The sequence below is a fragment of the Notolepis coatsorum genome, assembly GCF_963971535.1.
Source record: "Notolepis coatsorum genome assembly, chromosome: 12".
Classification (NCBI taxonomy): Eukaryota; Metazoa; Chordata; class Actinopteri; order Aulopiformes; family Paralepididae; genus Notolepis; species Notolepis coatsorum.
Genome location: NC_140176.1, coordinates 90,864,451 through 90,888,460, shown reverse-complemented (window position 1 = coordinate 90,888,460; position 24,010 = coordinate 90,864,451). Strand labels below are relative to the sequence as shown.

At 41.1% G+C, this 24,010-nt stretch overlaps 1 protein-coding gene across 1 annotated transcript in view; it reads right to left on the bottom strand.

The window, feature by feature from the left end:
- cUnh18orf54 (chromosome Un C18orf54 homolog) overlaps positions 1-17,661 on the bottom strand; it is a 36,796-nt gene extending 19,135 nt beyond the window's left edge. The window contains exons 1-4 of the mRNA XM_084325941.1: positions 17,535-17,661; positions 13,076-13,211; positions 10,633-10,786; positions 9,896-10,096 (exon numbers count right to left, since the gene is read on the bottom strand). Coding sequence (XP_084182067.1) covers positions 9,896-10,096; positions 10,633-10,786; positions 13,076-13,210 — 490 coding nt within the window. The 5' untranslated portion in view covers position 13,211; positions 17,535-17,661. The remainder of the gene's footprint in view (positions 1-9,895; positions 10,097-10,632; positions 10,787-13,075; positions 13,212-17,534) is intronic.
- Positions 17,662-24,010: the final 6,349 nt, after the last annotated feature.

Here is a 24,010-nt window from a genome sequence, read left to right as displayed (position 1 = left end):
TGTCTCCTCTCTTAGATAGATGTTTAATATTGAACTGTAGTGTCTCCTCTCTTAAATAGATGTTTAATATTGAACTGTAGTGTCTCCTCTCTTAGATAGATGTTTAATATTGAACTGTAGTGTCTCCTCTCTTAGCTAGATGTTTAATATTGAACTGTAGTGTCTCCTCCTCTCTTAGATAGATGTTTAATATTGAACTGTAGTGTCTCCTCTCTTAGATAGATGTTTAATATTGAACTGTAGTGTCTCCTCTCTTAGATAGATGTTTAATATTGAACTGTAGTGTCTCCTCTCTTAGCTAGATGCTTAATATTGAACTGTAGTGTCTCCTCTCTTAGATAGATGTTTAATATTGAACTGTAGTGTCTCCTCTCTTAGATAGATGTTTAATATTGAACTGTAGTGTCTCCTCTTCTCTTAGATAGATGTTTAATATTGAACTGTAGTGTCTCCTCTCTTAGATAGATGTTTAATATTGAACTGTAGTGTCTCCTCTCTTAGATAGATGTTTAATATTGAACTGTAGTGTCTCCTCTCTTAGATAGATGTTAATATTGAACTGTAGTGTCTCCTCTCTTAGATAGATGTTTAATATTGAACTGTAGTGTCTCCTCTCTTAGATATATGTTTAATATTGAACTGTAGTGTCTCCTCCTCTCTTAGCTAGATGTTTAATATTGAACTGTAGTGTCTCCTCTCGTAGATAGATGTTAATATTGAACTGTAGTGTCCTCTCCTCTCTTAGATAGATGTTTAATATTGAACTGTAGTGTCTCCTCTCTTAGATAGATGTTTAATATTGAACTGTAGTGTCTCCTCTCTTAGATAGATGTTTAATATTGAACTGTAGTGTCTCCTCCTCTCTTAGATAGATGTTTAATATTGAACTGTAGTGTCTCCTCTCTTAGATAGATGTTTAATATTGAACTGTAGTGTCTCCTCCTCTCTTAGATAGATGTTTAATATTGAACTGTAGTGTCTCCTCTCTTAGATAGATGTTTAATATTGAACTGTAGTGTCTCCTCTCTTAGATAGATGTTTAATATTGAACTGTAGTGTCTCCTCTCTTAGATAGATGTTAATATTGAACTGTAGTGTCTCCTCTCTTAGCTAGATGTTTAATATTGAACTGTAGTGTCTCCTCTCTTAGATAGATGTTTAATATTGAACTGTAGTGTCTCCTCTCTTAGATAGATGTTTAATATTGAACTGTAGTGTCTCCTCCTCTCTTAGCTAGATGTTAATATTGAACTGTAGTGTCTCTTCTCTTAGATAGATGTTTAATATTGAACTGTAGTGTCTCCTCCTCTCTTAGATAGATGTTAATATTGAACTGTAGTGTCTCCTCTCTTAGATAGATGTTTAATATTGAACTGTAGTGTCTCCTCTCTTAGATAGATGTTAATATTGAACTGTAGTGTCTCCTCTCTTAGATAGATGTTTAATATTGAACTGTAGTGTCTCCTCTCTTAGATAGATGTTTAATATTGAACTGTAGTGTCTCCTCTCTTAGCTAGATGCTTAATATTGAACTGTAGTGTCTCCTCTCTTAGATAGATGTTTAATATTGAACTGTAGTGTCTCCTCTCTTAGATAGATGTTTAATATTGAACTGTAGTGTCTCCTCTCTTAGATAGATGTCTAATATTGAACTGTAGTGTCTCCTCTCTTAGCTAGATGTTTAATATTGAACTGTAGTGTCTCCTCTCTTAGATAGATGTTTAATATTGAACTGTAGTGTCTCCTCTCTTAGCTAGATGTTTAATATTGAACTGTAGTGTCTCCTCTCTTAGATAGATGTTTAATATTGAACTGTAGTGTCTCCTCTCTTAGATAGATGTTTAATATTGAACTGTAGTGTCTCCTCCTCTCTTAGCTAGATGTTTAATATTGAACTGTAGTGTCTCCTCTCTTAGATAGATGTTTAATATTTAAGCATTACATCACGCGCAGGAGTAGTTTGTGAACAATAAACCATGCCTAGGGGTGGTCGTTAGACCCCCCTAGGCATGGTTTATTGTTCACAAATCACGACTGCAAGTGGTGTAAAGCTTTTATACAACTGCCAGATTCATCCAACCTTATTTCTATACAATAAACACACATTAATCGAAGATTTATTGAAAAAACCATCCGCCAGAAAAAGTAGTTCCCACAACTACAAAAAAGACAAGTTGCCTCCATGTGGAAGCAGCTTGAAGTGCATCCAACCAAACTAACACATCCAACTGTGTATTATTGGAATGATTGAGAGAAGTTGCCTCATGTGGAAGCAGCTTGAAGTGCATCCAACCAACTAACACATCCAACTGTGTATTATTGGAATGATTGATTGAAAATTTTATTACCAGATGCAGAATGGGTACAATACAGTACGGCTCAATACACACAATTGTTAAGGGAATGCAGACCTACTTTCCATAGAACTTCATTCTTAGATGCTTCTATATAAAGTAGGTAAAACAAATTAAAAAGTTTTCTTTGCCCTATAGGAAAAAAAGTTTTCTTCGCCCTATTCTTTTATTTATTTATTTAAACCTACTGTAGAGGGCCTAAACTTAACCAGTTGGAAACCAAGCGTACAGTAATAAAATTAGCAATCAATCAATCAATCAATCAACTCAATAGGCCATGCTCACTTAGAACAGCGCAGCACCCAGCTCTCTGACTATCCCCCGCGTTCCAGGCAGAGTGTGTGTGTGTGTGTGTGTGTGTGTGTGTGTGTGTGGGGGGGGTGTGTGGCGGTGGGTGGAGACTAGAGCGAGCGCTGACAGTCGCAAGGAAAAAGAAATTGAAAAAAAATTGAAAATTAATCAATCAATCAATCCGCGATTTTTCTTTTGTTACAGAATGATTCAAGACCCATCAATTACATCATCCAACATTGTTTAAACGACTAAGACATTCGCTGTGACAGAATCGCTTGATATTTAGTCGTTTAGTCGCTATCAACATATCCATTTGTAAAGATTATTGTCCACCTTCTTGTGATCCGGCAGAGTGATGTGATGTGGTTCGGTTGTGGGCGGGTCCTGGGCCAGCAGTGTGGAATTGTTGCCAATAAAGACGTGTAAAATGACTGTTTCAGCCAATCAGAATCGAGAAATGTGCATGCCGTTGTATAATGAACTGTAGTGTCTCCTCCTCTCTTAGATAGATGTTTAATATTGAACTGTAGTGTCTCCTCTCTTATAGATGTTTAATATTGAACTGTAGTGTCTCCTCTCTTATAGATGTTTAATATTGAACTGTAGTGTCTCCTCTCTTAGCTAGATGCTTAATATTGAACTGTAGTGTCTCCTCTCTTAGATAGATGTTAATATTGAACTGTAGTGTCTCCTCTCTTAGATAGATGTTTAATATTGAACTGTAGTGTCTCCTCTCTTAGATAGATGTTTAATATTGAACTGTAGTGTCTCCTCTCTTAGCTAGATGCTTAATATTGAACTGTAGTGTCTCCTCTCTTAGATAGATGTTTAATATTGAACTGTAGTGTCTCCTCTCTTAGCTAGATGCTTAATATTGAACTGTAGTGTCTCCTCCTCTCTTAGCTAGATGTTTAATATTGAACTGTAGTGTCTCCTCTCTTAGCTAGATGTTTAATATTGAACTGTAGTGTCTCCTCTCTTAGCTAGATGTTTAATATTGAACTGTAGTGTCTCCTCTCTTAGATAGATGTTTAATATTGAACTGTAGTGTCTCCTCTCTTAGATAGATGTTTAATATTGAACTGTAGTGTCTCCTCCTCTCTTAGATAGATGTTTAATATTGAACTGTAGTGTCTCCTCTCTTAGATAGATGTTAATATTGAACTGTAGTGTCTCCTCTCTTAGATAGATGTTTAATATTGAACTGTAGTGTCTCCTCTCTTAGATAGATGTTAATATTGAACTGTAGTGTCTCCTCTCTTAGATAGATGTTTAATATTGAACTGTAGTGTCTCCTCTCTTAGCTAGATGTTAATATTGAACTGTAGTGTCTCCTCTCTTATAGATGTTAATATTGAAATATTGTTTGTTTTTGCTTTGTGTTTGTACTGTATAATTAGTTTGTGTGTTCTGACTGTATAATTTGTTCATGCTCAATACAATCTTTTGTAAAGTGTCTAAATTGAAAAATGTCAATAGATAGATTTATAAAAAAGAAATTAAAAGAAAAATGCATTAACCACATAAGCATCGTACAGCCCGACGGCAGGCCGTCATGCACTTGCGGTACTTTGCGCTTGTTTGCTGGCTCTGGGCTGCATTTTTCGCAGATCATCCAATACACCGTTCGAAAGTTGAATTTGCCGCCTTTCGATTGTCACCACACTCAACCAATTGCGTGCTTCGGGTATCGAGTTACATGACGATATATCCGGCGAGCGTCATTTGACAGGCCGCGCCGTCAAATGACCACGTCCAGTAATGAACAGTCCTGATTGAACTGACCAATCACCGCTGATGGCGATAATGATTGATCACCATTGTAGCCAACGAGCGTCCACTCTGAAAGAGATCCCACACGGGCGGGTGACATAGCTGTCAACATTGGGATTTTAAAAAACTGGATATTTCGCCCCGCCCCCTTCCCCGCCCCTCCCAATGTAGTCTCCTCCCCCTCGTATGTATATTATATAATTATATATATATTAGAGCTGGGCCGTTAACGGCGTTAACGTGCTGCGTTAACGCTATACTAGTATCGCACGATAATATAATTAACGCATTAATAATAAAAAAATAAAAAAAACATTTTTTTTTTTACATTTTTTTTTTTTACCTTTATTTACCCAGGGTAGGTTCGCTGAGCACAGATGCTCTTTTTCAGGAACGCCCTGCTTCACATTCACACAGTTCCATTCACACCTGGGAGCTGCCCAGTACAACCACAGTTGACACCATTGGCCACTGAGCAACTCCACTGGAGCAGTTGATTCAAGCCATGTCACAGGGGCACGTCCCCAAGGACTTCAAAATTGCGAGAGTGACCCCTCTACACAAAAAGGGCAGCAAATTAGACCCAGGCAACTACCGCCCTGTTTCTATTCTTACCTCCATCTCGAAAGTCATGGAGAAAATAGTCTACGAACAGGTCGAAAAGTACCTGGCGGAAAAAAACCTAATCTACGAATTCCAATCTGGCTTCAGAACGTCCCACTCCACTGACACATGCCTCCTCTATTTGAACGACCACATCAAACAAGAGGTGGACGCTGGCAAATACTGCGGCATGGTCATGCTGGACCTACAAAAGGCCTTCGACACTGTCAATCACTCCATTCTAATGGACAAGCTAAAAGCAATTGGTTTTGATAGCCTATCAGTGAGCTGGATGCAATCCTACCTGGAGGGGAGAGAACAGATGGTAGAGGTAAACGGTACTCTATCCCCCCCCCTCACAGTGAGCTGTGGTGTTCCACAAGGAAGCATACTAGGACCGCTACTCTTCCTAATTTATGCAAATGACATGTCGTCAGCCTGTGACTGCAACTTGTTCCTGTTTGCGGACGACTCAGCCCTGCTGGTCTCTGACAAGAACAAACTGCAGGTGGAAAAAACCCTCAGCACGGAACTAGGCAAAATCTGCATATGGCTCGCTGATAACAAACTATCATTACACATGGGCAAAACAGAGTCCATTCTCTTCGGTTCAAATAACAAACTCAGCAAGACCGACGGCTTCTCAGTTACAGTGGGTGACAATATTGTCACAAGGAAAGACGAAATTACCTACCTGGGTTCCATCCTAGAGGCAAATGTTTCCTGTGACAAAATGGCATCCAATGTAATAAAAAAAGTCAACCAACGAACTAGATTCTTGTACCGGATCTCCTCTCTGGTAAACAAGAATACCCTGAGGACTCTGGCAGGAGCACTCATTCAAGGGTACTATGACTATGCGTGCACCTCATGGTACCAAAGCACCTCAAAGGCGCTTAAAACAAAATTACAAACATCACAAAACAAACTGGTCAGACTACTACTTGACCTGAACCCCAGAACCCACCTCACCCCTGCCCACTTTGCCAACCTAGGATGGCTTAGAGTAGACGACAGAGTACAGCAACTTGCAATGGGCCTGGTCTACAAGATACACTATACGACCGGGGTGCCCATGTACATGTCAAAATACTTCCCAAAGGTCAGTGAATACCACAACCACTACACCAGAGGAAGCTCAACAAATCATGTTAAACCCAGATTCGGCTCAAACAAGGGACTAAACACGTTTCGCAATTATGCCACAACAATGTGGAACGCCCTACCCAAAGCTGTAAAGGAATGTGAATCCCTGCCCACATTCAAAACCGCCCTTAAAGAGCACCTACGGGAGGCTGCAATTCGAAACTGGCCACCGTAAATGCCCAAAACCCCCACCACCTCCTAATAGACAGTCTCCTCCCCACCGCATGTATATATTCCCTCCCCGCCGTATGTATATTCCCCTCCCACCCACCCACCCCCTCCTAATGTACAGTCCCCTCCCCATCATATGTATATACTCTGTCAGGATCTAGGGGTAACAGTACTGTATATTTGAATACCGCCTATGTCACAAATGTATCAGTACTAAATACCTATATGTCCCTATGCCATAAATGTCATGTATGTTATGTATGTCATAAATGTCTATATGAATTGAAAATGGGGGACCCTGATGGAAACAAGACAAACGTCTTTCTCAGGTCTGCATCCCCTTAACAATTGTATGTATTGAGCCGTACTGTATTGTACCCATTCTGCAATCTGTTAAATAAAGTTTTCATTCATTCATTCATTCACATAGTTCAAGTTTGAAATGATTCTTTCTGTTTTGCTCATGAGAGTGTGCTAGATACTGTACTGTACTGGTAATATTATTTATTTGTGTTAACTTCTGAATAAAACTACTTATTAAACACAAGTACATCTTATTGAACATTATTTTGATATTTCATTACCAATTATCATAGCAAAACAGCTTTTTCAAACAGTCTGTAATGCATTTTGGAAACGGGAGATGGGCTCATGGTGTAATGGGCCACCTGGCCTGAGAAACATAAGGAGGAAAGAAAAAGTAAGGACTTACTTCTGGTCATTATTTGGGTAGAACACACATATTTTGAATGCCTTCGGCAGTTTTTTTTAGTTTTTTTTTAGTCATTTTAATCTAGATTAATCTAGATTAAATCCAGGATTGCAGATAGATTAATCTAGATTAAAAAAATTAATCTATGCCCACCTCTAATATATATATTGTCTGCACTGCGCAGCCGTGGAATCGCGAGGCCATAGATTTAGAATAGATAGAAATGGCACATTGTGGTGTATCATAATTAATTTGTTGAATACAATAGGATTTTTATAACGTTGACACAAATTAAAGAATATTTACACTAAGTTCTCTTTTACCTCTTATTTAATTCATTCATTAATTTAATTGTAGGCACTGTTTATATTGTACATAGTCCTGTGTGTTGTATATTGTGTCCTATGTTACTTTTGTGTTTATTGTCTCTTTCTATATACACCGTGGGAAGGGGGGCACGTAATTGAATTTTTCTGTATGTCTTGCACAAATTGGAAAATGACAAAGTTGAGTTTGACTTTTAACATGTGTCTATAGTGTCAGACACTAATTGTAATGTTAAAAACGGATACTGCTGTAATATAAAGTGAAATTCTACCATGCCTCAATGTATCAACTTTAAACATACACTAAATGTTAATGTTAGAAATGTTCATTTCCATTATTTCCACCATGTGCAATATTTCCTAAGAACAGCAATGTCCATTCTATCAACTCCAAATCTGTGCTATGAGCTCAATTCTCCCGGTGCATGCAGAAGTAGAATTGCTGTCTTGTTTTGGATGAATGAGTAGAAATGAAAAACGGAAATCTTCTTTTATTAAAGTAGTTTTGACATGTGATATAGATAAAGATATTGCTTCATTGTGTATTGATTAACTTTACATTTGCTCTTCATTCATATTACAAAAGTTATACTGGCACGTCTAATACAGCAAAGGATTATGGGTAAATGCAACGTTAAGGCAGTGCCAATGTAAGACTGACTTTACATTAAACTAATGACAATAATATAGTATAAAGTAGGGTATTATTTGGACTAAAGACTGGTGTTGTCTCACCCTACTCGCATGTTGAGGGGGAGCACCATACATTATACACTAATAATGGAAGACCCACACCACCCCAACAACAGCCTGTTCAGGCTGCTGAGGTCAGGCAGACGCCTGCGAACACCAGCTACTAGGACAGAGAGGCTTCGGCTCAGCTTCTTCCCCCAGGCCATCAGAGCCCTGAACACTGAACTCTACACACACAAGCACACATGAGCACACACACTGTACACGCTCACACACTAGCAGCCACTTTAACATGAGCAAGCACACACTCATGCTGCACACGCCCACACTTATGGCCACTAAGGAAAGGTCACTTTAAAAATAGTATAGCATAACCTGAGATTGTATAAAAAATGTAAATAACTATGTACAAATACCGATATGCCCTACTATGTTACTTGTTTATTGCACAATGTTGTTTTATTGGATTCTATTATATGTTGTTACTACTATATTGCACATCGTTGCGGGCAAGACCACCCGCATTTCATTGTATATTTGTATGCCGTGACAAATAAAACTCTTGACTTGACTTGACACTTTGCCGTTATCGCTTCTCTGCCTTTATGGTATGTAGTTGTAGAATGTAATACATTTTGCGCTAAAGCCCTCCTTTAGCCGGTCCCTGTTCTTCTTCTTCTTCGGGTCGCAACTGTCTTCCGGTCTGACTTTCTGTGCCAACGTTCTAATCTACACTGCTGCCACCTGTCGTCACGGAGGGGAATTGCAGCCATTTTGTAAAAATAAAAAAAAGATAAAAAAACGGGAACGGGATGACGGCGGGAAGGAAGGTTGAAATACGGAACAATCCCGGGAAAAAGGGATGTTTGACAGGTTTGGCGGGTGAGAGTGGGGGAAGGTGACACAAGAAGACAAAGAAGTCCATTGTTTTTACTTGCGTGTCTGAATGAATGGCAGTGGACGGCCATTTTGGATAATCACCCTGTATTTTTACTCGTACACACATTACCAAAACCGTTCTCAAACACTCATTTTCCCTGGGATTTTTATCAAATTTGGACCTCCTGTACCACATAAGACTTGTGGCTATGGAACCGCAGTGTTTTCCAGCTCCTACCTCTATGCTGGAACTTAAAAACAGGCATCTGGCAACCACTAAACAGAAATGTGAGTACACACAACTTTTACTTCTGTGTGTTCAAACCTCTGTTTCTCTAATACATTAGCACTTAAAGTGGTTTATTGATTTAGCAACTTCAGAATGTTACCTTTCAAAAGAGACCAGACTCATGCATGTGCTACTATAAGTATAAAGTATAAAGCTAAGCTTTGCTCAAAAGTATGCAGTAAAAAAAAAAAAAAACGCCCCCCCCCCCCCCCCCCCTTGATGATTCTGTGAAGACACATATGTACATGGCATATACCTTTGATTTGGAAGTATTTGGGGTTTCGGGCGAGCAACCAGAACAAAACGAAAGGGGCGATGTTTAGCGTGTATTAGTGCACAAACTACAGTATGTAGAAATTAACTCGTTAGTCAGTAATGGACTATGAACAATACCTGTCAAATGAGCCATACTATTGTTTCCATAGCTATAAAGATGGGAAAAGGGTATCGGCCGATAATATCGGACATCCCTAGAAAAGGGTGTGGCGCTCAATGAGTTAAGAGGTTAATGGTGATATGGTTACACTACTTGTGTGAATTCAGGAGTAGCTAAATTATGAGGGGGGGGGGGGAAACGTTTGATGCCAGACTTTCCGTGATGGACCCATTCATTCTGATCATAATAATTCAGCCGGCTTGGTGCCAGAGGTCTGACCTGGGGGTTCCGGAGGGTAAGCTCCTGCCTGAGAGAGCAGGGCCGAGGTGTGAGTGACGGGCAGGGAGCCGTCACAGGGGATGGCCAGCAGCTCTTCCGTCGTCATGGTGATGAGGCTGTCGCGGTTTCCACGGTGATGGAGGGAGCTGACGGGGAGAGTCAGGAAGTCCAGCTCTTGGTCACTCAGCCGCTCGCTGAGAACTGGAGAGGAAGATAACGGGGGAAGGAAGTAAAATAATTACAAGACAGATAAACCACTGGTGCCCGTAGGGCTAACCTCGACTAGTCGACTAATCGATCGAAAGGAGCCGTAGTCGACTGCCAACTTCGAATGCAAAAAATATATATATACAGTATATTATATATATATTTTTTAATCATTCTTTCCAAAAGCAAAGAGGCCTAGAAATGTGTGGCTAACGCTAATGGCGCACATACCAGCGAGGCTAACTGCCTAAGAAAACAGGCACATAGGCACTGAAAGAGGATTTCACCCATCTAATGAACACACTAGACAAAAAAAAATAAAAATCATTGCAGTCAGTACAGAGCATGCTAGGCATGGATATATTATGTTGGTTGAGTAGAGTAGAACCAGCTAGAACGTGGGCTTTTATTTTGATATTCCTTAATTCCACGTTGAAATTATGCGATACATTAAAAGTGTGGGGTCGCCAAAAGAAATTCTAAATAAATGGGGTCTTGGTATAAAAAAGTTTGAGTTAAGTGTTACTTACCGTCTTTATTTCTGAGCGTGGCCCTGGGTCTGAAGGGCGTGGAGGCCGGGCTGGGCGGCAGAACCAGCCTCCCTGTAGACGAGTGCTCCACGTGCCGACTGCCCTCGAAGTCTGAGATGTAGGCCTCCAAGGCCGCTGTGGCCGAGTCATAGTCCTTCAATCAATCAATCAATCAATCAATCAATCAATCAATTCAACTATATACATGTCAAGAATAATTCAATTAATATACATTATAGGCCTACTATTAAATGGTAAATGGACTGCATTTATATAGTGCTTTTATCCAAAGTGCTTTACAAATTATGCCTCACATTCACCCATTCATTCACACACACACACACACACACACACACACACACACACACACACACACACACACACACACACACACACACACACACACACACACACACACACACACACACACACACACACACACACACACACACACACAGACAGACAGACAGACAGACGAGGCAACCATACAAGACTCCAAACTACTCGTTGGGAGACCGCTCTACCTCCTGAGAGGCTGCTAACCCTAACCTTCAGATTACCAGACGACCGCTCTACCTCCTGAGAGGCTGCTAACCCTAACATTCAGATTACCAGACGACCGCTCTACCTCCTGAGAGGCTGCTAACCCTAACCTTCAGATTACCAGACGACCGCTCTACCTCCTGAGAGGCTGCTAACCCTAACCTTCAGATTACCAGACGACCGCTCTACCTCCTGAGAGGCTGCTAACCCTAACATTCAGATTACCAGACGACCGCTCTACCTCCTGAGAGGCTGCTAACCCTAACCTTCAGATTACCAGACGACCGCTCTACCTCCTGAGTCCTGAGACACTGCAAACCCTAACCTTCAGATTACCAGACGACCGCTCTACCTCCTGAGAGGCTGCTAACCCTAACCTTCAGATTACCAGACGACCGCTCTACCTCCTGAGACACTGCTAACCCCAACCTTCAGATTACCAGACGACCACTCTACCTCCTGAGACACTGCTAACCTTAACGTTCAGATTACCAGACGACCGCTCTACCTCCTGAGACACTGCTAACTTTAACGTTCAGATTACCAGACGACCGCTCTACCTCCTGAGACACTGCTAACCCTAACCTTCAGATTACCAGACGACTGCTCTACCTCCTGAGACACAGATAACCCTAACACTGTTAACCCTAGTTCTAACCCTCAGATTACCAGACGACCGCTTTACCTCCTGAGACATTAACCCTTTCACTGCTGCACTACCAACACGGTTAACCCTTTCACTGCGACAATACACAGAATGTTAACCCTTTCACTGCCACACGACAGCCGGTTAACCCTTTACTATCACCGACCGTCGGTTGTGTGATAGTAAAGGGTTAACCTTCTGTCGTGTGGCAGTGAAAGGGTTAAATATATGCCTTTGAACAGTTTTGTTGATCTAGCCCAGGGGTCTCAAACTCGCGGCCCACGGGCCAATTGCGGCCCGCTGGATGATATTTTGCGGCCCCCCCAATTTTTTATTTTTTTTGCAGTCATGTCATCACAAACACTGGCATTTAAAGGGTACAAATAAAACAATTCCTGCACCAGAATGCAGGAAATGAAGTCTTTGTAACACAAAATCTCCTGGTGGGGGACCCCCTGCTTAAAAAGTGGCCTGACTGGGGCTATATTTCGCACTATATTTCCTGGCCTGAATGATTTCCCCAGTCTGGCCCTGGTTAAAAGCCTCCAATGCTTATTAGTGTGTGTGCGTTTGAACGTTTGCATGTTTCAACCATACATTTCCATAAATCTTTTAAAAAAAATACATGAAACCCTTTTTGTGTGGAATATTTGATGCGGCCCAGCCTCACCCAGACTCTACCTCCAGCGGCCCCCAGGTAAATTGAGTTTGAGACCCCTGATCTAGCCCTTCCTTGTTGCCGTAAGGAATAAACAGGGACAGCACCCAGGAGGACATGTTTGGGGTTAAAGCACCTTATTCATCACCTTTTACAGGGTTCCCACAGACATTGCCAAATGAAATTCAAGGACTTTCACATACTTTTCCAAGCACCATTTTTTATTTTAAAAGAGCATTTAAAAGGATACAATTCACTTAAATGCCGTTTTTTTTTTAATCCAATATTTATGGTTAAAAACCAATATCCGACTGATTAGTTACACTTTAGATAAAAACATATATTATATTTCTTGATTCAGAATTTTTTTTATCATGAATGAACAAAACTTGTAAAAAAAATTGGCTGTTTTCAAGAAATTCAACTCTCAACTTTTGTCAAAAATCAAGCACTTTAAGCACTTCAAGGACCTTGTACGAACCCTGCTTTTACTACGGAGTAATACAGGTCATTTGGGTGTAGATGTTCTGACACGTGTTCCTGAGTCGTGACTCGTGACACCTATTGAACTGCAGAAAAAGCGGCATAAAGACAACCTTGTCTCCGTATCGGATGCTGGTGTTGAGTTGCGGAGGGAGGAGGCTGCTTCTCAGGTGGCCAGAGCTGGCCAGCAGGGAGGTGACCGTGGACTCCGGAGACAGGAAGTCACTGGCAGCTGCTGCAGCCGCCATCCTGTAAACAACAACAGGCAGGCCTTGACACAGACACAACAAGAAACCATCAACTCCTATATCGCCACAAATCAAGAATGGAAAATCATAATAAATCTCCCATCTCAAGACCCTACACCCCAATAGTGCTCTATATCTTGTACACAATGGTCCTCATTCTCGAACGTGCACTGTTCGTAAATGCCTTGGTAAATATCTTGGTAAAAATTTTGTACCAACAGATTTACGAAAATCCGCCTCCGGATTCCTGAACGCACGCGTATACGCGTATGTGGCCAAAATCTTCGTAGCTGGGTTCCCACAAATGAAATACGTCACTCATTCTTAAACTCAAATGTGCATTCTCGTTGATTGCTTTTGCATACAGACACCAGCTCCTTATAAGGTAAGGTTTAGCATTGCCATCCACCATGCTGATCCATTCAACAGAAGCGATTTGCGACTGATCTCAAAATGAGATTAGATTCAAATGTATTGTTATTATACAGCACAAGTACAATACACCATCCAACCAGAGTGGATAAATAAATGCATGGAGTAGTGAGGCAGCCTCAGCGCGCAAGCACACACATACTACTGTACATGCGAAATTAATTGTTCCAGCAAAGTAGGCTTCTATTATTCTAATGACTTGTTTTATTAGGTACTATAGTAGTAAGTCCTACTGTAGAACATGACATAATTGCATGACATCTCATTTAATATGAATACTGAACGATTGGCTCTTGACAGGCGTATGTACAGTATCTTCACTAAGTCGCCTGCCTCACCTGCTGCATCTTAACCCAATCGTGCGATATAGTGGAATAAACTAAGAATAGATTAACGAATTCCATATAAATCTATAGTTCATTAACGATGCAGCAGCTGATACTGTATACTGTACACACACACGCACGCTCCATAGCGCGACAGCGATTTGCGACTCCAGATGATAATAATCTTTTATATAATCTCCCAAAATGAGATTAGATTAGATTAAAATGTATTGTCATCTACAGCACAAGTACAACAAAAATAAGTTTGGCATCCAACCAGAGTGCAAATGTAAGTACAATCAAGCCGTTTCTACACTGGCTCTTAGATGTGCGCAAGCAATGTAATAAATAAATAAAACCAACAATGAATAATATCATAATAACAAGATGGTATATGGAATATTAAGTCTATTCCACTATAGCTATATCCGCGTTGATAGGGTTTAGTTGTTATTAATTGATTTATTTTCGGACATCATGGTTCGTTGAGTCATGACTATAAATGTAAAACATAATTGTTAATGATACAAATATTGTCATATTAATTATCATTATAATTATTTAATTACACGGATGTCTGTAGTATCGGCAATCCCCAAAGACTTGTCCCAGAAAAAGCTGTTGAAACCACGGGCGCACACCGGTCTGTCCGATTTACGACTGCCTTTTCGAGTACGTAAATCCTACAAAGAATTTACAATAAGAAGCTGTTTCTAGAATAAGTACGTAAATCGGGTTACGAAGGAATTCCTTTGTAAGTTTTACGTATATCCGTTTGAGAATGAGGATCAATATCATTCTATATATTTTGCGTGCATTCATTGCAACTTTGGATTTCATCGGTATATTGCAGATTATTTGAATGACATTCAGGCTACGTTTAGACGAGCGTTTTGTGAACAGAAACCGCAAAAGTCGTTTTGCGGTTTCACGTTTAATTTTACGTTTAGACGAGCGTTTTGGGGTGGAATTCTCCGTGCAGACGACGGAGCCTCGCTGTCACACGATTGGCGCATATGTCACATGACGTGCTGTGAAGACCCGCCCTACTCTGCCTCTGATTCGCAGACTGTGGATGGGGAATGTGATTGGACCAAAGCAGAGTCACTCACAGACAGTGGGTCCACTCACGCCGCGGGACAGATTCTTGTGTATTTAACCCTTTCACTGCCACACGACAGCCGGTTGTGTGATAGTAAAGGGCTAACCTTCTGTCGTGTGTCAGTGAAAGGGTTAAAAGTACTGCCAATGTAGCCTTCAGGTGATCTCCGTTGATAGTCAGACATACTTGCTTTGTTTACGTCTCGGCTACTGGCGCATACCTGCTACCTGTGACGTAAGCAGTACGCGCGACCAGAGCCGTGACAACCCTTTCGTCATCATTTTAACAGATTTATACGGTTTGACAGTTTAGACGAGAGCGCAAAGCTTTTGCGTTTCTAGGAATTCCACCCTGGAAGGTAGTCTCACTTTTTTGCGGTTTCACCCCGTAAAAACGCCGTTTCCGTATAAACGAAAGGCACATCCGAAAAAATATTTTTGCGGATTCACCTGCTAGCGTTTCCGTCTAAACGGGGCCTTAGGCAGAGGTTACACCTTTCGTATCATCTTCGTATTGTTTTCTTATGCGTATCGCCGCGACGTCGTGCGCCTGAGTCACACTTTCGTTTTTTTTTCGTTTTTGTCAGCCAAGCACACTGATGTAGTACACTGCCAAAGCAGTAGGTGGCAGTAGGTGGCAAACATGAAGGCAATTTCAACCAATCAGAACGAATGTGCCAATACACTTCCTGGTGGAAGCTCCAGCAAAGAAATGTCAATAAGGCAGGCGCCTATGCCGCGCCACCATCTTGCTTGCTCACTCAATGCAGCAATTCTTTTTTCAGCAAAGCCTAATAAAAGTGCAATAAACAAAACGGATACATTCACTGTGTGTTCTGCCTGTCATTTGTTGATTAAACAAAACTAACATCAACACAAGTGACCACCAAGAGCAGATAGTTTAGTCTAAAAACGATCGGTAGCATTGTTAGCTGCATGCTAACGTCAATGGAGTATGCCATTATAACAATATAGCATTGTGGCTAGAAGCTAACGTTAGCTCACGCTACTTAGCCAGCACGAAACTGATGATATCGCGAGCTATCAGTAGTTAGATAACATTAGAGACAACGCTGTGTGTATTAAACAAAGGTGAATAGATGACTGGGCCATTTTGTTTAATGCTTGTTAAGTTGAAAGAGGAACTCTGAGCTAACAGGGTCTGAATCCTGATAGCTCACGTTAACCAGCTGCTCATGCAATCGGTAATGCTAGCAGAATGAATGGATGTAAACTTTATTTAACATATTGCATATGGGTACAATACAATACGGCTCAATACAAACAATTGTTAAGGGAATGCAGACTGTTGTAGCTTGGACTGGGGTCCTTATAACAATAACTTGACAACACATGGTAGCTGAAGCTATTTGGGACACGGAGCTCTGTCCCAAACACACACACTGTACACAGGAAGGGCACGCAGATGGTATCTACTGCGCATGGGCGTTTTCGCAACAACTGCTCCGTGCTGACTACACGCTGTATTCCTGGCGTTTTTTTTGCGTATCTCCAAACGCAAACACAATTTTGCGTTTCAGCCGTATCCACAAAAAAACGCCAAAAAACGCGTTTCTGTGTAGATAGGACATGATACGTCGTCAAAAACGTATAAAAAAACGCCAGGAATACACTAGTCTAACCTCAGCCTTAGTTACATGATAGTACACACACAGACAAGATGAACAATAACGCCATATCATAGCAACCAAGTACTAATGTTTTCTGTTTTGCAGGCTGTGACCACAGGTAGCTCTGATTAGCACACATCTTATTACCATTATTACTCAGTCGTACTAATTTATATATTTTATATCCAGTTTAATCACCTGCACATTGTATATTGCTGTTGCACTTTACTGTTACACTTGCACTCTGGTTGGATGCCAAACCTCTTTCTGTTGTACTGTACTGCTGTATGATGACAATACATTTGAATCTAATCTAATATGATATATATAGATGCAACAGTACTGTCTATCTGTATGTCATGTATATCATATGTATGATGCATTGAAAATGGGGGACCCTGATGTAAACAAGACGAAAGTCTTTCTCTGGTCTGCATCCCCTTAAGTTACAATTGTGTGTATTGAGCCGTACTGTATTGTACCCATTCTGCAATCTGTTAATAAAGTTTTCAATCAATCAATGCAGACCAGAGAAAGACTTTCGTCTTGTTTACATCAGGGTCCCCCATTTTCAATTAATCAATGATTCATCATGATATCATTGGTGAAGTCATTAATAACAAGTATCTAGCTACTGTATTAACAACACAAAACGTTGTATAATTGTCGTAACATAACGGAGTTAGCTGATGTTAGCTACTAACGTTGGTGGAAGCTGGTTATAACCAAAACAAATACAAACCAACAGTCGTCATGTCGCAGAAGAACAGTCTACAAGACCCACAGGCTAGCTCCCTAGCTAACATTAGCAACAGTTCAGATAACGTTACGTACTGTTAAGATAGTAGAAATTATTTATTTTTGTGTGAATCCCGTTTCGGTCCCGAAAAGTGAAAACACTCACAACAACAACAACAACAACAGCAGAGCTATCAACTACTTCACGCAAACTGCAAAAAACGCCGCCGTATGAATTCAAGGTTCCCGGGTTACATTGCCTCCCTTTCCTCGCTGATCTCTGATCAGTTTCATTCACAGATCCTTCGTTCGATTGAACGTTGAAGCAAACGAAAGTACTGACCCTGGATCGGTTGTCAACGCGACGAAGCCCCTTGGCTGTTGGCGGAGACGTCATCCATCCTGGCACTGGTGATTGAAAAAATATGTTGGCCGAGTGAAACGCTCCCTGCGTTTTAAAGGTACAGAGGAGATACACACACGCACACGCACACACACACGCACACGCACGCACGCACACACACACAGCACACACACACACACACACACCGGCACACACACAGACACACCCACACACACACACACGCACACACACGCACACACTCACACGCACGGACGCGCGCGATGACTTTTCCCAGTAGCCTACTTTCAGGGAACACGTCTGTTTGTGTGTTCAGTAGCAATTGTCTTGCACTGTAATCATTACTACCTACCTCAACCTATAGTCTACCATATATTGCTGTTTGCCTACATGTATGATAGCCATGTACAATAATACTGTGTTTTATACTGTGTATAAATATATATAACTGCTTGGATATATCTGTATATATCACTGTTCACTTTAAATACTGTATATTATATCTTATATCTGTATCTTTGTATTTATCCCATACCACTCTTACTAGTTATACCATTGGCCAGTGTACCATAGTATATTTACCTGCATCAGTTTGGCATATATTACTCAGTAGCTTGTTATTATATATATCACATTTAATAACTTGTACATTGTATATTGTTATTGCACTTTGCTGCTACATTTGCACTCTGGTTAGATGCCAGCTTCTTTTTGTTGTACTGTGCTCATGCTGTATTCAAGATTCAAGAGATTTATTAGTCACATACTGTACATACATACTGTACATACAACACGAGACATGTAGTGACATTAACCCTTTCACTGCCACACGAGTAGCCGGTTAACCCTTTCACTGTGACAATACAGAAGGTTAGCCCTTTACTATCACACAACCGACGGCGATGCTCCATCATTAGCATCATTAGCTCTGCGGTGTAAAACAAAGCGGGGCTCGCAACTCACTTGTTGTTCCAAAGTGTTTTCTTTTAATTGACAAAAAATGCAGTAGATACGACGTTTCGACCGACCTTTCCGGTCTTCTTCAAGCATCGGTCGAAACGTCGTATCCACTGTCTTTTTTGTCAATTAAAACACCTTAGTTGGAACAACAAGTGAGTTGCGAGCCCCGCTTTGTTTTATGTATGACTGTTTCTACAGTTTGGCTCAGCACCAACAAACGGAGGATGTGAGTTATATAATTTTCCAGAGTGAAATTAAGGTGGCCATGCCCGCCTTGATTGTGCAAAAAAATACAAATAATAATAGAATAAAATAGAATAGATAATAGATAGACATGATAAAAGGTACTAAGATAAAATACTATACTATGCTAAGCTTACGAATTAAAGGTAATGAGTCCTATATACACTACTATACAGTTACTACTACTACTATACTGTACTATACTATACAGTTAGCTATATGTAACTATACTAACTATACTATACAAACACATACATTTATATTTCTTAAAGGGACCTTTGAAAGGTCCCTTTAAGAAAGATAAATGTATGTGTTTGTATAGTATAGTTAGTATAGTTCACCTTTGCTTTTTCCTAAAGTGACCTGTGAGAGAGTGCAGGATGGGTGGTGTGTGTGTGTGTGTGTGTGTGTGTGTGTGTGTGTGTGTGTGTGTGTGTGTGTGTGTGTGTGTGTGTGTGTGACTGTGTGTGTGACTGTGTGTGTGTGTGTGTGTGTGTGTGACAGCAAAGCTATTTTAAGACCTACGGTGACATGATATGTAGTATATGTATAATTAGTCTGATGTAAGGACTTTATCCTGAACTACGTACATGGTGCCACACACGTGCGATTATGTCATTGGTTATTGTACTGAAATACCGCACTTGACTTTAGAAAATATATGGGGAAGAAAGATGAAAAATTATAGTAGCCGAAGAATTACAATTGCACTATGTAAATAATAATGAAGAAATGTGGTGGTACTGTTACCTCACAGCAAGAAGGTCCTGGGTTCAGTGGTTAATACTGTTCCCTCACAGTGAGAAGGTCCTGGGTTCAGTGGTTAATACTGTTGCCTCACAGCAAGAAGGTCCTGGGTTCAGTGGTTAATACTGTTGCCTCACAGCAAGAAGGTCCTGGGTTCAGTGGTTAATACTGTTGCCTCACAGCAAGAAGGTCCTGGGTTCAGTGGTTAATACTGTTACCTCACAGCAAGAAGGTCCTGGGTTCAGTGGTTAGTACTGTTACCTCACAGCAAGAAGGTCCTGGGTTCAGTGGTTAATACTGTTGCCTCACAGCAAGAAGGTCCTGGGTTCAGTGGTTAATACTGTTGCCTCACAGCAAGAAGGTCCTGGGTTCAGTGGTTAATACTGTTGCCTCACAGCAAGAAGGTCCTGGGTTCAGTGGTTAATACTGTTGCCTCACAGCAAGAAGGTCCTGGGTTCAGTGGTTAATACTGTTACCTCACAGCAAGAAGGTCCTGGGTTCAGTGGTTAATACTGTTGCCTCACAGCAAGAAGGTCCTGGGTTCAGTGGTTAATACTGTTACCTCACAGCAAGAAGGTCCTGGGTTCAGTGGTTAATACTGTTACCTCACAGCAAGAAGGTCCTGGGTTCAGTGGTTAATACTGTTGCCTCACCGCAAGAAGGTCCTGGGTTCAGTGGTTAATACTGTTACCTCACAGCAAGAAGGTCCTGGGTTCAGTGGTTAATACTGTTGCCTCACAGCAAGAAGGTCCTGGGTTCAGTGGTTAATACTGTTGCCTCACAGCAAGAAGGTCCTGGGTTCAGTGGTTAATACTGTTGCCTCACAGCAAGAAGGTCCTGGGTTCAGTGGTTAATACTGTTGCCTCACAGCAAGAAGGTCCTGGGTTCAGTGGTTAATACTGTTGCCTCACAACAAGAAGGTCCTGGGTTCAGTGGTTAATACTGTTACCTCACAGCAAGAAGGTCCTGGGTTCAGTGGTTAGTACTGTTACCTCACAGCAAGAAGGTCCTGGGTTCAGTGGTTAGTACTGTTACCTCACAGCAAGAAGGTCCTGGGTTCAGTGGTTAGTACTGTTACCTCACAGCAAGAAGGTCCTGGGTTCAGTGGTTAGCACTGCTGCCTCACAGCAAGAAGGTCCTGGGTTCAGTGGTTAGCACTGCTGCCTCACAGCAAGAAGGTCCTGGGTTCAGTGGTTAGCACTGCTGCCTCACAGCAAGAAGGTCCTGGGTTCAGTGGTTAGCACTGCTGCCTCACAACAAGAAGGTCCTGGGTTTGAACCCCAGCAGGGGGCCTTTCTGTGTGGAGTTTGCATGTCTCTCACCGGGTTTATGCGGGTTTCCTCTGAGTACTCCGGATTCCTCCCAAGACATGCATGCTAGATTCCCTGCCATTGCTCTTGAGCCAGGCATCACAGCTGGAGTTGGTAATGTTTGAAGGTCAAAGAAATCAGGTGCTCTTCAAGGATAGGGCAAATAACATAGGATTAAATACAGAGGCAGTCCAGCTTGCTTTCACAAAGGAAGTCCACGGTAGACGCCGGCAGTCTGAAAGAGAATCCAAGGCACTCTCATGGTAAATGAAAAATCCTTTATTAACCCTTTCACTACCACACTACCAAATTGTTGACCCTTTCACTGCGACAAAAAGGGTTAACCCTTTCACTACCACACTACAGAAGGTTAACCTTTTCACTACCACACTACCGAAGGACGGTTAACCGTCTGTAGTTAAGGCAGGTCTTACTGACGCGTTTGGACTCTGACAAGTCTTCATCAGGGTGTGAAAACAATAGAGGTCGGGTGTCCATTTTAAAAGCTTGTCAAGTGATCATTATGACACTGACCCAGCTAATTCATCCACCTACGGTAAAAACTGCTCTAGTATAAATGGCATAAAGGTTTAAAGGGATATTTCACTTTAGTAGAACCTGTCAGCAGTCTTACCTCTTATCTAAAGTCATCTACTAGTAGTAAACTAGCGACCACTGCTGTCCCTGTCGTCTGCTGTCAACACCACCATTCCTCTTGTCAGGCTCCTCATTCACTTCCGTTCATTTTAATTCAACTCGTTAGAGTCTACATGCGTCGGTGATCCCTGCCTTAATAAAGGATTTTTTGTTTACAATCAGAGTGCCTCGGATTCTCTTACTTTCAGACTGCTGACCACCATGGATTTCGTAACAGTCACAAGTGTGCCTATTTTTGTGTTACTATTTAGTTGCGGTGCCATGTTTTGGCCACTAAGTGGCGCTCCTTGATTGTACTTGATGTGCCAACAGGTTTAATTTGATTTAATTTTAGCCAGTGACTCACTTCACTTCCTGTTCCACGTGCAATAACCAGTAACTGTGTGGCTCGTGTCTGTAAATCTATTTGTTGATCTACATATTGAGAGAATATAGAGCCGTATGTCCAGGCATCGTATGGTCATAAGCCTAACAGTATGTTTTGATAATAAATCCCAACAGCGACAATGTCTGATTAGCTTTTTTGCTAAAATAAGATATTCTGGTGTAATTCTTTAAGTTAACGTCACACAGCCAGACACGTTACAGACCTTCCTTTAACCCTTTCACTACCACACTACAGAAGGTTAACCCTTTACTATTACACTACAGACGGTTAACCGGTAGTTAAAGGGTTAACCCTTTGTCGTGTGGCAGTGAAAGGGTTAACATTCTGTATTGTTGCCGTGCAAGGGTTAAATCATTTGGTAATGCGGCAGTGAAAGGGTTAAAAGCAAACTAGACAGTCACTATACTTAATCCTGCACTATTTAACCTTTTCCTGAAAAAATGCTTCTTCTTTAATAATCTAAACTAAAGTAAACCATGAAATGTGGCTGACTTGGGCCGAACAAGAGAAAAGTCTCCCAACAATGATGTATTATGAAACACAACTTGCCCAGATGAGCTCTTCTGGTCGGGTGCAATCACAACGTGCCCTTGAGCAAGGCAGTATACTACCCCAAACTGCTCCAGGCTGGACCTATAGGTGAGACATAAAAATATCTTCTGCTGGACCTCGGAGGCACATGAAGAGAGCTGCTTCTTTCATGGCTGTTTAACCCTTTCACTACCACACTACAGTGGCAGTGAAAGGGTTGACCTTCTGTATTGTCGCAGTGAAAGGGTTAACCATTTGGTAGTGTGGTAGTGAAAGGGTTAAACTCTGTCTCACTTTATGTGTGACTGAGAAATGTCCTCAAACAACACACGTCAAGCTCCAGCACTAATGTCTGGGTCATGATGCTTCCTTTCAGACAAAACACGTCAAGCTCAGACCTTCTTCTTTTTCTTCTTCTTCTTCTTCTTCTTCTTCTTCTTCTTCTTCTTCTTCTTCCTCTTCTTCTTCTTCTTCTTCTTCTTCTTCTTCTTCTTCTTCTTCTTCTTCTTCTTCTTCTTCTTCTTTTCTTCTTCTTCTTCTTCTTCTTCTTCTTCTTCTTCTTCTTCTTCTTCTTCTTCTTCTTCTTCTTCTTCTTCTTCTTCTTCTTCTTCTTCTTCATCATCATCATCATCATCATCATCATCATCATCATCATCATCATCATCATCATTATTATTATTATTATTATTATTATTATTATTATTATTATTATTATTATTATTAAATTATTATTATTATTATTATTATTATTATTATTATTATTATTATTATTATTATTATTATTATTATTATTATTATTATTATTATTATTATTATTATTATTATTATCATACAGCACAAGTACAGTACAACAAAAAGAAGCTGTGTTCTGAGCCCCCTACTGTACTCACTATACACACATGATTGTGTGGCCAAGTTCAGCTCCAACTCCATAGTGAAGTTTGCAGACGACACGGTGGTGGTGGGGCTGATCACGGACAACGACGAGAAGGCCTACCGGGAGGAGGTTGAGGTACTGGAACAGCCTGCTCCTGAACATTGGTAAAACCAAGGAGCTGATCGTGGATTATAGGAAAGGACAGCAGGAGACACACACACCACTGAGGATAAACGGGGCTACCGTGGACAGGGTGAGCAGCTTTAAGTACCTGGGGGTCCACATCTCAGAGGATCTGACATGGACAACACACATAGACTCAGTCGTAAAAAAGGCGAAGCAGCGCCTCTACCACCTGAGACAGTTAAGGAAGTTCAGAGTATCTGGGAAGATACTCCAGTCCTTCTACTCCGGAGCTGTAGAGAGCATCTTGACTGGAAACTTCACTGCCTGGTATGGAAACAGCACGGCACAGGACAAGAAGGCCCTACAGAGAGT